Source organism: Gymnoscopelus microlampas (genome assembly GCF_963454915.1).
Source record: "Gymnoscopelus microlampas genome assembly, chromosome: 20".
In the NCBI taxonomy this organism is placed as follows: Eukaryota; Metazoa; Chordata; class Actinopteri; order Myctophiformes; family Myctophidae; genus Gymnoscopelus; species Gymnoscopelus microlampas.
Genome location: NC_139957.1, coordinates 20171864 through 20185909, shown reverse-complemented (window position 1 = coordinate 20185909; position 14046 = coordinate 20171864). Strand labels below are relative to the sequence as shown.

At 40.5% G+C, this 14046-nt stretch overlaps 1 protein-coding gene across 1 annotated transcript; it reads right to left on the bottom strand.

The window, feature by feature from the left end:
* Nucleotides 1-5082: 5082 nt before the first annotated feature.
* On the bottom strand, nt 5083-12384 carry crip1 (cysteine-rich protein 1). Its single transcript, XM_084043934.1, has 5 exons — nt 12224-12384; nt 6969-7063; nt 6523-6580; nt 5466-5519; nt 5083-5342 (listed from the first exon to the last, which is right to left on the bottom strand). Exons 1-4 carry the CDS (start codon nt 12261-12263, stop codon nt 5476-5478), a joined length of 237 nt encoding a protein of 78 aa, XP_083900060.1. The 5' UTR covers nt 12264-12384; the 3' UTR covers nt 5083-5342; nt 5466-5475.
* Nucleotides 12385-14046: the final 1662 nt, after the last annotated feature.

Sequence of the window (14046 nt, the reverse complement as noted above, 5' to 3'; positions counted from 1 at the left end):
CAGCAGGAACTTAAGAAATATCCTGTCATAAAACCGGGGAAAGACAGACTGCATGTCTGCATGCTGTGGTAATATCACGCTCTTTAGGCTATCATGATCCTCTCATTCATAATCTCTTAAGGGGACAGCAACTAGTCTAGCTTAAAGTTACTGGGCCTTGTGATTTGTTGCCATAACATCTTCATTTACATTACATTTACATGTGAGGCATTTAGCTGATCCAGGAAGTATCATTATTCAGGGAAGTATGGTAGAAGTGATACAAATTCCTATCTCACAGTCTATGCAACCAAAAGGGTCAACAGAGCTCTAGTAATAGCCTACTACTTTGGCCCAGAATGATCATGCATGATAGCACAAAGTAAAGAAACAATAACTGTGGACTGACGGCCATTGCCTCCTTAACAATTTCCTCTTAAACAAGACAGGAGCATAATTTTCCATGCAAATAGAGGAGGTGCAATTCAAAGAACAATAAAGACCCAAGCAAATCACACTGCAGACAAGGTAAATCACACCAAATTGAAGCCCCCATCCTCTTCCAGCTCTCTATGAGTTATAATAGCTGGAAGACACTTGCACACTAATTTTCCACTATTAATCGTTTTATGGGGCTCATTTTACAGCTTCATGGCAGAGGGTGATCTGATTCATGCTGATGCAGCAAAACCTGGTTGGCAATTCAATCAGACTTTCCGACCTTAATCCTGAACAGGAAAATTAGTGATACTTATGCAGAAGTGCATTGCAAACCATCACTTCAGGAATGTGTACAGTATGTGCCTTATTATCACATAATTAACCACTTAAAAACCCTTTGTACTTTGTTGACCGGCATCCCCCAGGGTCTATCCTTGACCCCTTATTTTTTCCTCCCTCTACACCAAATCACAAGCTCACATCACATCATCACATCGTGTTACCACGCGTTGGGAGCTTGTAGATCTTCTATTTTTGCCTAATGTTTGCCTATGTTTGCCAAATGTTCACCTATTATGGCATGCCCAGAATAAGGACCCTAGAGTTCAAGTGGTAAATACAACAAAACATGTGCATGATATTGCATTATTACTATACATGCTGCATACTACACTACACTGAATATGTGTGAATAACAAATACATGTGATTCATCATCTGTGAATAAATGGGAACACCACCCAACAGCAGAAATGTCTGGACATTTTGTTGTTTATTGAACGCGTCAAAAGCAGTTTCCCGTGCCCAGCCGAGTGGCTAATAGTTGGATCCAAGATAACCACTGTTGTCAGAAACTGCAAGGTTCTATTTCCCCTCCGCTCCACAAGGAGACACCACAATGGGATTCAGACTGGTACCTGTCGTGGTGACCTCACTTCCTCCCACTATAAAACCAGGACTGGATTCCCATTTCCCCCCTTGTCCTTTGATTCCAAACACATGCAGCCGGCCTGTGTTTGCCGTGTGCTGCTGATGTACCAGTGATGTTTGCCATGCGTCTGTTAAACCTGGTATAATGTAAGTTCCAGTGTTTTACTTCTAGTGATGTGGATTATATAATTATATTGAAGAATTGATGAACTTGAGTTATATGGATATTTAGATGTTTGATATTATGAAGTAAATACTTGGCCTATTATTATTTTGATGATATACCTTAATGTATAATATAATTTAAAGGCCACATTTATGTTTGATATTTAATTTTATCTGGCATGATATTATAATTTGTTTCTTTGTGTCTTTGTTTAGAACCATGGCATCATCATGAAAACCTACTGTCATACTATTCCATCAGTATCCGGCTAAATAAACTGGATATTTGATTGCAACCTTGTTTCCTGGTGGTTTGTGGCTCCAGTATGAACTTTAAATCCTAACAACTGTGTTCATTTGATTCAACAAGTAATTTCTTTTACCAAAAGGGTCCATTTGGTTACATTTGCATACTCTCTGAGTTACAAGTGGATACATTAAGACTGAGGATTTTACTGAGTACTACCAAGATGGCAATTGAAGTATTTGCCTTTTCAGAATGAGATAGCTGCACTGTGCTGTAAAAACTACCACTATTGGACTGATTATCTAAAAACAAAGAAATGCACCCGGTAAAAACTGTCTATGACTAGCTCCAGCTGTCTGAGGTTTCCTCCTTTCCAAGTCCCTCAAAGTGGAACCATGTTCTTTTCTACAGTTTGACACTTGTCCAGTTGGCGCTGAATACAATCCAGTACAGTTTAGCACTCCAAACCACAGCTTCAAGTCCATTTGCTTGTTTACTTTAAATTATCTATCTAGGCAGACGTATTGTACATACTGTATGTACTGTACCATTAAGGAATGAAAAGTCCCATTCTAAAATTCACACTGTAAGCTTCTCCCAGCTGATGGCTCCTCAGATGGTCTTGATGAGCACTTGGGGGGGTAGCTGTTATGAAGATTATTACACACAGGGGCGGACTGGGACCAAAATCAGCCCTGGCATTTTTGTTCCTTTTCTGGGTGGCCCAGCGGCCCACTGGACAGCGGCCCACACAAATACACGGCATGAATTTGAAAGATTTTGAAAAGAGGTGCTCCAGGATCCCACATGTAGTCTTCAGACACAGTAGTATGTGGAGCTGCAGAGTGAAGTGATCGTAGGAGTGATGCACTGCTGCTCAGACCAGTCAGTTGGACATGTGCCTTGGTGTCAGGGTCCATTTGGTGCACATTTTGTGTGACAGTGTAGTTCTTTGTTGGAGAGAACCGGGCGAGGGAGAAAGGGGCTGGGCCCCTAGTGCGAGCAACACCGGGTGTCTGTTGAGTCCTGTTTGTGTCTGTTACCATGGCAACCGTCGTCCTGTGACGGCAGAGGCGTGGAGGAAGGCGGCTGCCGGTGGTCGGCCGCGTGCGTATGAGGCTTTGTGTGTGTGTGTGTTACCTTCTGTGGTGGCAATAACCATGGAGGATGGTAGTACTCTGCAATATGGTGTGAGTGTGTGTAGTGGTATTGACCATGGAGGAAAAGCGATAATGTGCTATATGAGGTGTGTGTGTGTGTGTGTGTGTGTGTGTTTGTATCTCTATCTTACCATGGAGATGAGGGTGGCTCTGCAGGACCATGTAGTGGGAACGGAAGCCACAGAGCCCGCCCGGCAGGAAGGATCTGGAGATCTGATATCTCAGACCTGGCACTCTTTCACCCCGTTTCCCAATCTGTACCAAAGCCCTGTCTCCCACGCCGCACACTTCACTGTTCCACTGTCGTGTTTCAAAAACTGTTATAGGACTTAAACTATAGCCTACTAGATCCATTTCTGTGTGGAATTCTTTGTGTGTGTGTTTATGTGCGAGCTTGTGTCTGTATCCATTAACGCTCCGTGGTCAGAGGAATTGAATGGAATTGGTTAAAGTGACACTGTTTTCAACATTCTTTCTGTATATTTGTTGTAGGTGCTTGTGAGCAGTCTAATGTGTCCCTGAAATTCCATTTAACCACTTAACCCCCTATATGCTGTCACGGCCCGCTCCTCGACCTTTGGACTTTGACCCTGTTCGTCAACTTGGACGTTTATTTCCCTGTTTGGTTTAGGTTTTTAGTTTTGCTTGCCTGAATTACGTTCACTTTAGTTCTGTAGCTGTGTTTGTTCTGTGTGTAGGTCTGAGTTCTGTTAGTCTGTGCATTCCCCAGGTGTTTCTTTAAATTCAAAAATGTTTATCCCACGATTTTGTAACCCCTATATTTTACACCCAGTGCCAATTGTCTATGTAATCCTGGGCACTACCTTCCCTCTGCCAACCCCAGGTGTTTCTTGCGTATCTTATTTTGTAGTTATGTTCCTGTGCTTCCTGTTTGCCCTTGTAGCTGTTACCTGTCTTGTCTAACCACCCTGATTATTGTTAACCCCTCGGGTGCTCCAGTATTTTATTTATTTTATTTAGTCTCTCCTGAAGTACCCAGGTATTATTCTCTCTGGTTCAAGTTGTCCCTGTTGAGCACCAATGAGCCCTTCTACCTTCAACTGGCTGAAGCATGCTGGACTTCTCTTTGTACCTATTGTTAACCCATTAAGGCCTGAGGTTCCGATTCTACAAATCTCTTCTAAATCCTAACAGTTTTTTGAAAACACCTAATATATCAGTGGTTCTCAAACTTTTTCATGTCAAGGACCCCCAAAATTATATGTATTTATATATGCCTGCTTGTTTTGTTAAGTGTTTCTGTTATTTTATACAGACTATGATAACCAGAAACATTTAACTGAAATGCCCATAAAAAATGTGCCCCGTTGAGATAACGGACGGGTTTAAGACATACATTAAAAGTGAAAATTAAAATAAGTAAGTCACATAACTCGTAGCCACAGTATACATACATTAGATGTGACAAGAAGGGTGTGTGTGTAAGGATTACAATATGATTAACCACTTAAGTCCTATACTCTGTTTGACAAATAGTGAAAATAGGTCATCTTCAAACTCACAAGTCACATCCCTTGTACATCTGCAATTTCTTTGCCCAAATAGGGTCACCTGGGTCAATGTGCTTAATGTGTTATTACCCTTGAGTTTATGAAGCCTTTTCAACACCCATGGGATTATTTTAGATTAGATGGAGGTGGAGGTGCCCTAATTGCTGTGGCCAATTTGGAGGTAAACGTTATTACAGTATGCAATGTACCGTAGATGTGGTTGGGAATTGAATCACAGCTTCTAAATAATAGTCTGCAATTTTAAGGGGATTTAATGTCATGGATTCCTAAGGTAGTCTACCAAAGTGTTTGACATGTTGAGCAATCCAGTGAAATTTTCAAAATGTAAAAAACAATGTACTTTCCTTCAGATTTATGGGCTTTATTCATAATGTTAACTGAAAGAGGATTGTGTGTTCCACCTATGTTCACATATTCCATGCTCCTACGTGGATTAGAGATCCTTGATTCAGTAACACATCATGCCAAGGTATGTAGGCACTAACAATGTAATTGACTTACTCAACATCACCTAAAGGAATTATTCTAGTCCCTGTGTGTGTGTGAGTGTGTTTCCTTACTGTCTTGCCAAAGAACATGTTGTGCGTCACAGGGAGGATTAAAGTAACACCAATAAAACAACAATGACGCAAACTTAAAAAAGAGTTTAATTAGAATGTCAGCCTAGGTACAGGAAGATTGGAATGGACAATCATTCTACCACTAGTAGGGAACACATGGCATTGTTATTTCTCGTGTCTTCGGACAAGTATGTACTCAATCAATACAAAATAGCAAAATGTACTTCTAGAGGAGAAAGTTATTTGGTTGCAGTTACTGGGTTGTGTGAACGCTGGCTTCTTGATTGTATTTTTCAGGCAGGTATCCATTTCTTGTGTGGACAGTTAACCTGAAAACAGAGTGCAACACACATGAATCTACAGCACCCATATATATTTGCATATGAACAGTCGAACAGTGTTGAAATGAATGAAATGGAATGTAACCAAATGAACAAGATTGCAGGGCTCACCTATGCTTGTCTATTTGTCGAATGTGTGGCTCTCAGCTCCACCACGTCCGAATCCTGAGCGAGAGAGAGAGAGAGAGACATTACATCATGTGAGAATTCCAAACAAAGTTGAGGCATTATGTTTCAAACGGAAATGGGGAGTAGCAAACCCACAACAATGTTTTCCTGACCCCGGTCGCCCTGTGGGCCCCTTTTAAAAATACATCTGATGGACTCGACACTGAATCAAACACAACCTGTCGCTATAGAAACACCCTGTCCAAATGTAGCCTAGAATGTCAGTTATTACTCCGATTCAAGATATCTCTAGCAGACTAAACAGTCCAAAGGAATAACAGCTGTATAGATAGGACTGTCAGATAAGCAGTGGTGGAAGAAGTACTCAGATACATTACTTAAGTAAAATATCACAATACGAAAGTACTCCAAAGTACAGTAAAAGTAAATGTTTTGATGTTGTAGAAAATAGTAGTTCTACAAGTAGCTCTAGATCTAGTAGATATTCTATAAAATATCCAAAGAATAAATAGTGTTTAAGTGGTTAATGTATGTTTTGTATTAATAATCTAAATCTTCAAAGTAACTAGTAACCAAAGTATATTTGCCTCTGAGATGTAGAAGAGTACCGTAGTATAAAGTTTTGAACATTTTAAATACTGAAGTAAAGTAAAAGTACCTAGAAATTATACAGTACTTGAGTTAATGTACTTAGTTACTTTCCCACCACTGTAGATGAGATCAATTAGAGTGGAGATACTATCATTGCAGGAGTTTTAACCTCATATATGTTGATAGGCCAGAGTGAGATAATCCTTTGAGTAAATGTGTGGAAGTTTGGTGTTATCTAAGCAGAATAGTATTCCACACAGGTTGATGAGGTCAGGGATACCCAGATTTTATCTTATCCTGGAGTCCATCACAAAATACTTTTAAACATCCTATATAACATCCTGATGATAAAAAACTATATTATACAGTAAGTATATATATGATTTAGGTATGAGTCCCACTCTGCAAAATGTACAATGACAAATAATCCTGTTTGAAAGCATTTTACCTTTAGGTCCGAACAGTGCAGAGTAGCAGGGGTTGTTACAGTATGGCTTGCCATCATGCTACAAGGAACAGAATTGTATTACTACCGTTGTACTTATAGTACTACTGAAAACATTCAGGCATTTCACAGTATAGGAAAGCATATAAGCTATCCACATATCAATCAGCATTTGTTAATCAATTTTAGGCATTTCATTTATTGTTCTATGCTACTTTTTCTATTGACAAATGATATTTCATATGCCTGTAATTACCTAGCTTAACTGTTCCTCAGAACTGGAATCGCTTTGTTTTTGTAGCTGTGCAACAGTTATTTGTCTTGGTTACACTCGTGCACATCTCATTATACAGTGTGCGTGTACATACTGTATGCTACATGTAAGAGTGGAGCTCCAGAAACATGATGGAGTAGCCATGTCAGAGGTGTGCGTCTCTCAGGTGTCTTACCTGTGAATGTGAGCCGGGCGACAGAGTCTTGCTGCACTTCTCACACTTCAGGCAGGGCCTGTGCCAGTCCTTCCCCAGTGATGTCACCCTCTCAGCTGTGACAAAGAGATAGAAAAATACATGATTAACCACTTAAGAATTGTACCACAGTGTTGCGCCAACAAAAATATATACGTTTTGTGAATTATTTTGAAAATAATGGCACGACCAAAAAGGAACGCCAGGTTGAAAGTGGTTAAAATGGACTGAAATATAGAAGTCAAATCACAATACACGGGCAATGTACTGTCAGACGGCATGGTTGTGTCACTGTCCATGGTAAGACTAAGTCATGAGCCCCAGAAACTCAGCCTTGGGTTCAGACTCAGGAATGAGTCTGAACCCAAGGCTGTGAGATTTGGCAGATAACAATATTTATATTCTAGCCTGGTAGTCGCACCAGCAGAACGTACATTCCTCTCTCTGATAAATTTGAGAACATTGTCTGGGTGTGGTGCTTGAGTGAGTGCGTCGGGCGGGGTGGGGGGGGTGGGGGAGTGGTTTATAGAGAGGAGGGAGAGTCCCTGAGGAATTTGCCCCCCCCTCGCACCATAAACCCTGATAAAGAATCTCTCTATCTGCAAGGCTGATTTTCACAAACACCCATCATGAGGATCGTAAAATTCCAGGGAGTTGTCGTAGTCATATGTTTTCAGGACTATTATACGACCAGAGATATTTGAGAGTTTGGCTGGCTGTTGACGGCAGAGACTAATCATTATAAGGACAAGCATAAGGCCAAGCATCTGTATCCATGTGCGTACGTGCGCGCATGTGTGCGTGCGTGTGTGTGTGTGTGTGCGTGAAGGACTCGTACATCAGGCCAAGGCGGTTGACCCCACTAGAGACAGGAAATGCTGATGGGAGTTTCATGTTTTTGAGCACTGAGGCCATTGCTGTCCCATATATAAGCTAATAAGAGCAACAAATCTGTCATAAAGATGTTCAAGGAACACAAAACATTATTGGAATCAGCAGAGAGGTGAAAAACACTCAAGGGACGAAAAGGCAAATACAAGGCAAGAGGAAAAGTGTTATCTTGGTGAAGTTGTGTATTATGCATAAATTCAAATAAGCCGTTGAGTTTCTGTACTGCTACATTATAATGTCATCCATTACATGGTAAGACCACCATATTACCATAACCACATCTACAATGTTATTATCCTTATGTTATCGTAATACACAGGAAATAAGGATATTATTATCCTTATTTTCTCAAGAAAGATGCATAAGGGAGGTATGATTACAGAACAAGCTGGGAGCATTGTCTAGACCAGGGTCAAGAGTCTCAGGTCTTCTAACTGGTTGACATGTTCCAGTAGACTGCGGTGGTGGAACGGAATTCCCGACCAAGGCATGCTCTGCACTAATTACTGTACTCCACTTCCAATAACAAGTCACTGAGGTCAGGCAACAACAGGGCCCCCCTCTGTCCCACTCTCATACAGACAGTATTAATCACATTAACCCTGGCATCCCTATTTTGGGGATGGTCATTATAGGCAAATATAGCACAAAAAAAAGAAGGCAATATTCATACTATTACTGATCAAAAACTCCTAAATGTAAAAAGAAAATACTATTTGTAATTCTATTTTCACTGCACAACACCACCATACGACTTAATGTAAAATATGGCTTAAGTAGTTAAATATTACAGGTTTTGTCTACATTTACATTGCATTTCTTTTGCAGACGATGTGACGATCCAGAATGACAGGTATAGATAGATAGGTGCTAGTTAACAGGTTATGCTCAGTTCAAACCTGTTCATTTAAGTCTTTTAAGATGATATACCAGCTATAGGATTACCTTCTGATCCAGTGACGATGTATTGTATACTTGGCTTTATTTAAAATCCTAACCAAAGCTACTGTATATAAAAATGTCTTCCCACCTTTGTTGGGTTTGAGCAACTATGGACATGATGGAGCAGATTGTTTTATGCACGGGCTGTTTTATTTTCCCCCAGTGTTAGGAAGACAAATGGGCTGTGACAAGGGCTGATCTGCTCCTTGCATCAAGTGTTGGAGTATTATATGGATCATGTCCAGGGTACACACACCATTCACTACATCCTGTCCAAAGGAGAAAAAAGAAAAAGGAAACAAGACTAATGGGAAAGTTATTAATGGAAGAGCGTTCTGAATTCCCAAAAATAATTAGGATGACACCTGGATAGTTCCATGGAACAAGCGTTTTCTCTATTAACATTGCATCCCACACCCCCAACCCCCATCCACCCCCTTTTTAAAAGAAAGATTATAAATCGCCCTTCACATGGTATGTAATATATGGCTGAAACCGGATATCACTGAGTTGATGAACTTGAGTTTTTTTTTAGACAAACAATATGTGAATCGCAGGAATGCACATGGGAAACCACTTAAAGCCTTTTGTTGTTCCTCTGTCTGTCTGTCTGTCTGTCTGTCTGTTTGTCTGTCAATCTCTCTATATATCTACAGTATATGTACGCAGGCCAGTGGTCCAAAGGCAGTATGAGGACTTGCATAGTTTCCAGTGAGATTTGGGAAGCAGTTTTTATTGCCTTCTTGCCCGCTTCAGCCACGCTGGAAACCACGTTCCAAACCCTCATCATTGGACGAGGCAGGCAGGCGGGCAGGCAGCAGTAGCATGATTGTTTCCATCTGAGAGCATTTTAGTTACACCAAAACAGACAAGCAGAGAGAGAGAAAAGAGGACGGGGGGGGGGGGGGGTGAGGTGTCGTGAGGTGACATCCTCACAGGAAACTGTGTGAGTATGTCAGGTTCCTGCAGCTTGAAGGGATGAGGCAAATTACACGGAGCAGGTTACAGTATAGGGCAGGTCTTGGAAGGGCTTTGCTGCACTGCTTTGGACATCTGGAAAAGCTACGTTTTGGTTGAAGGGTTAACGATTTCACTGCCCCTGCAGTTTGGCTCAGCCACCGAAATCGGAGGATGTGCGTTAAATTTGTTCTTGATGGGTTATTGATGCCGACATTTTCTGCCCTCAAATCCATGGACATAACGCATAGCCATCATTATGCTCATCAATTTATGCTCTTAATTAAGAAGCACTGTTTTGACCATTTGAGCCCTATTTTATACTATACTATACTACAGCTATTTGATAATAGTCAATTGTGGAACATTTCTGAAAGAAATCTGGAAAAATGCTGGGATGCCACAGTGAAACTGGTTAAATGGCCTGAAAGGAAACTGATAACTCAGCACAGTAAAGAAAACAAAGTCTTGTTTTATTGCACTTTTGCCCTCGGCTATTTTAGACATAGGCCTAAGTGCATTTTCCCCTGCCACATGATACAAAAAAAACAACTAAATGCTTTGCTTGTTTTGGCCAACAGGGTAAATTCTATCCACGGAAAGGAAGAATGGAAACGACGGGTCCCAAGCCACAGGGTCAATTCATCTGACTGACAGTCCAAAGCCACGGCACATAGAATGAGGCTTTGAAGGCTTGTACTAGACACCGTTTCTGTGTGTCTCCGGAGATGCATTACTCCCTTACGGTATGCTACCGCACCACTGACAATGTGACAAATGGACCAAGACACATGAAATGAAATGGACCTTGTCCTTTCCTCCCCAGGTGCCCTGATCGTATAGGGTGTAGGCTACAGGTGGAGCCATGTATACACTCTCAGAGTTACAAATAGATAAATGAACACTGAGGACTTTATTTAAAGCTGCAATCTTGTAGTTATTTTAATGAAAACTGAAAAATCTGTAGACTACATCTGGAGTGGATGGAGGTGGTCTTCCTACTCATCCATTGAGAAAGTTAATGTGTGGGTTTGGTAGGACCCCTACTGGTCGACAAGTAGTACTGCCTGAAGCTCATAAGCACAATATCTCCCCTGCACAGGGGGGATTGCCATCACTCATGCAGCAGGAGACAAAGGGGTCGAATCCCGGGTAGGACAATGAGACACATACAGTATAAATTGTGCATTGCAGCTTTAAAGACATTTCACTTCCTCTCCTCATCTTGTCTTGTTTACATGTAACTCGTCTCTCATAAAGCAGTAGCTAATAAAACAACAATTCCCAGAGGGTAGCAGTGAACTAACCTTCACCTCCAGTTAACACGACGATCTAACGAGTGCATCGTAAATCAGCACATCTTCATAAAGGTAGTAGCCTTTTTAATATATGTACTCGTTTTATGTTTGTCTGTCTGCAAACATGTTTTGTGTGCTGCAGCCTGTCTTGGCCATGCAGCACACTCTCTTGTAAAATAGGTTTTTAATCTCACTGAGGCTCCATCCTGGTTAATTAAAGGTTAAATAATAAAATAAATAGAAAATGCACATATTAATTATTATTGTTATTTTTTACTGTTTAAGCTGGTTAAAGCATCATTCGAATGACTGCCTATAGGCAATAATTCGAATGATTCTTTAACCAGCTTGAACATTTGTAATCATTTTCTGGTATTTGTTTATTATCGTAGGCCATAAATATGTCATGGTTTTTGCAGAGCACATGTTTTTAATATCAGGAAATAGCGCCCTTAGTTTCCTCGCGGTTCTCAGACTGACAGCTCAATATCAACTCTGCGGTTGAATGCAACGTTAGGCTAATAGTTCTGCACAGTGGTGTAAAGTAATTAAGTACATTTACTCAAGTACTGTACTTAACAATGGACAATTTTGAGGTATATTTTACTTTACTGGAGTAATTCCAAATGTCAGTACTTTTACTTCTACTACACTGCATCTCAAAGGCAAATATTATACTTACTCCACTATTATACTTTTACTCCACTACAATTATTTAAACACTTTAGTTACTAGTTACTTTGTAGATTGAGATTATTATTACAAAATTACCCATTACACATTACCCACTTCAGCCCTATTTCTACAAGCTCACAACGCATGGTGAGCTTGTAGATTTGCTTTTTTCAAAAGATTTATATACATTTTAAACTTGTGAAATGGGACATTCTGCATAATGAGTACTTTCTACTTTTGGTACTTAAGTAAATTTTGATGCCAATACTTTTGTGCTTTTTACTCAATTACATTTTCAATTTTGAACTTTTTCCACCACTGAATATCAACTCTGCAGTCGTTGCATGCAACGTTAGCCTATAGTTCTGCACTTCTGCACATCACATGACTGACACAATATCAACAGCATTCATTGAGGAACTATTTGGCAAGAAAATACATCAATCAAAAAAGAAAAAGAGAGAGAGATCTTACCAAAGTAAACTTCCTTGTCGCACTTTGGACACTTAGGCATTTTGAAGGTTTATGTGTGGTAAAAATGTCCAGAAGAGAAATGAATGATCCTTGTTAAAATGAACAACCCTACTGTACTATCCCACCTGTTAAAATGACCACGCCTTGTTCTGAAGTGCAGATGTGCGCGGCTGCTCCTATTTATACCACTCAGGAAATAGTCTGCTTTTTCTGAATAGAGGGAGAGGCTTGCTTGACTCAGAGAGAGAGAGAGAGAGAGAGAGAGAGAGAGAGAGAGAGAGAGAGAGAGAGAGAGAGAGAGAGAGATAGAATGTGTGTGTGTGTGTGTGTGTGTGTGTGTGTGTGTGTGTGTGTGTGTGTGTGTGTGTGTGTGTGTGTGTGTGTGTGTGTGTGTGTGTGTGCGCGCGCGTGCCTGCCTGCAGTGGTGTAAAGTAACTGAGTAGGCTACATTTACTCAAGTACTGTACTTATAAGTACAATTTTTAGGTTTTTACTTTACTGGAGTATTTCCAATTGTCTATTGCCTAATTTTACTTCTACTCCACTACATCTCAGAGGCAAATATTGTACTTTTTAATCCACTACAATTATTTGAAAACTTTAGTTACTAGTTACTTTGTAGATTTTGATTATTATTACAAAATATACATACCCACTTCAACCCGATTATACATTTCAGCCATTTGAAAATAGCCGATCTACAAGCTCACAATATGTCGCAATGCCACGACTTTTGTGAGCTTGTAGGTCTGCTATTTTCAAAAGATTTTTATAAAATGTATACATTTGTACTTTTTTTTTTACTTTTGTGTGTGTGTGTGTGTGTGTGTGTGTGTGTGTGTGTGTGTGTGTGTGTGTGTGTGTGTGTGTGTGTGTGTGTGTGTGTGTGTGTGTGTGTGCGTGCGTGCGTGCGTGCGTGCGTGCGTGCGTGCGTGCGTGCGTGTGTGTGCGCACAGGAAGACAGACTACTACACTAGCCTACAGCAAAACACCACAGAGTGAAAGCACATCTGTCTGTAATTTAAGAACTTCTATCATTCACTATCAGTCACTGTATGGGTCCATTTTTACACTCTATGAGTTCCATAACACTGTGGGGTTTGCTGTGTAGGCTGTCTGTCACTGAAACTTCAGTCAAGTAATTAGGCTAGTAGCCTATGGCAGGGGTCTTCAACGTTTTTCAGGCCAAGGACCCCTTGGCTGAGAGAGAGATAAAGCAGGGACCCCCATTATATATTGTTATTATTTTTTTCTGTGACAGCACTGTCATCAGTGTATGTTGGATTCATGTTAGTGTGTATTTTCAGACATTTAACCACTTAAACCCTCAATATACTAAGTAAACTTGACCTTTCACTCTGTACTTGGTCTGCTCTTATTTCCCCTCTACACCAAACCTCTTTGCCGGAAATAGCAGATCTACAAGTAGTGCTTGTAGATCTGCTATTTTTGTCTAAAGTTCTCCTCAGAATAGGGATGCTGCTTGCTTGAAGTGGTTAATGTAAAAATCCCACAAAGATTTCTCGGACCCCCTGTCGTAACTCTGAGGACCCCTGAGGGTTCCCGGACCCCCTGTTGAAGACCTCTGGCCTATGGTGTATTTCACGCTCTGCTCTACCCCTTAATCATCACAAGTAGTTTTGTAAAATGTCACCAAGGGAAATACTACATTATTAATTATTCTTTTGTGTTGTTGTTTTTTCCACCTCTACTGGCTTTTGGTAGGTTCAAATTACACCTTCCCAGAACTAAGTAGGAAGTTGCAGAGAAACCGCAGGGGAAAGAAATGTTATGTTATTTATCAGCGGTGATTTCTTATCATT

Bases quoted from the DNA above. Each gene is read 5' to 3' on its own strand.
- crip1 (XM_084043934.1), bottom strand. From the start codon at position 12,263: ATGCCTAAGTGTCCAAAGTGCGACAAGGAAGTTTACTTTG. The intron at 7,064-12,223 runs GTAAGATCTCTC...TCTTTGTCACAG, and splicing joins CGACAAGGAAGTTTACTTTG to CTGAGAGGGTGACATCACTG. The intron at 5,520-6,522 runs GTAAAATGCTTT...TCTCTCGCTCAG, and splicing joins TGCACTGTTCGGACCTAAAG to GATTCGGACGTGGTGGAGCT.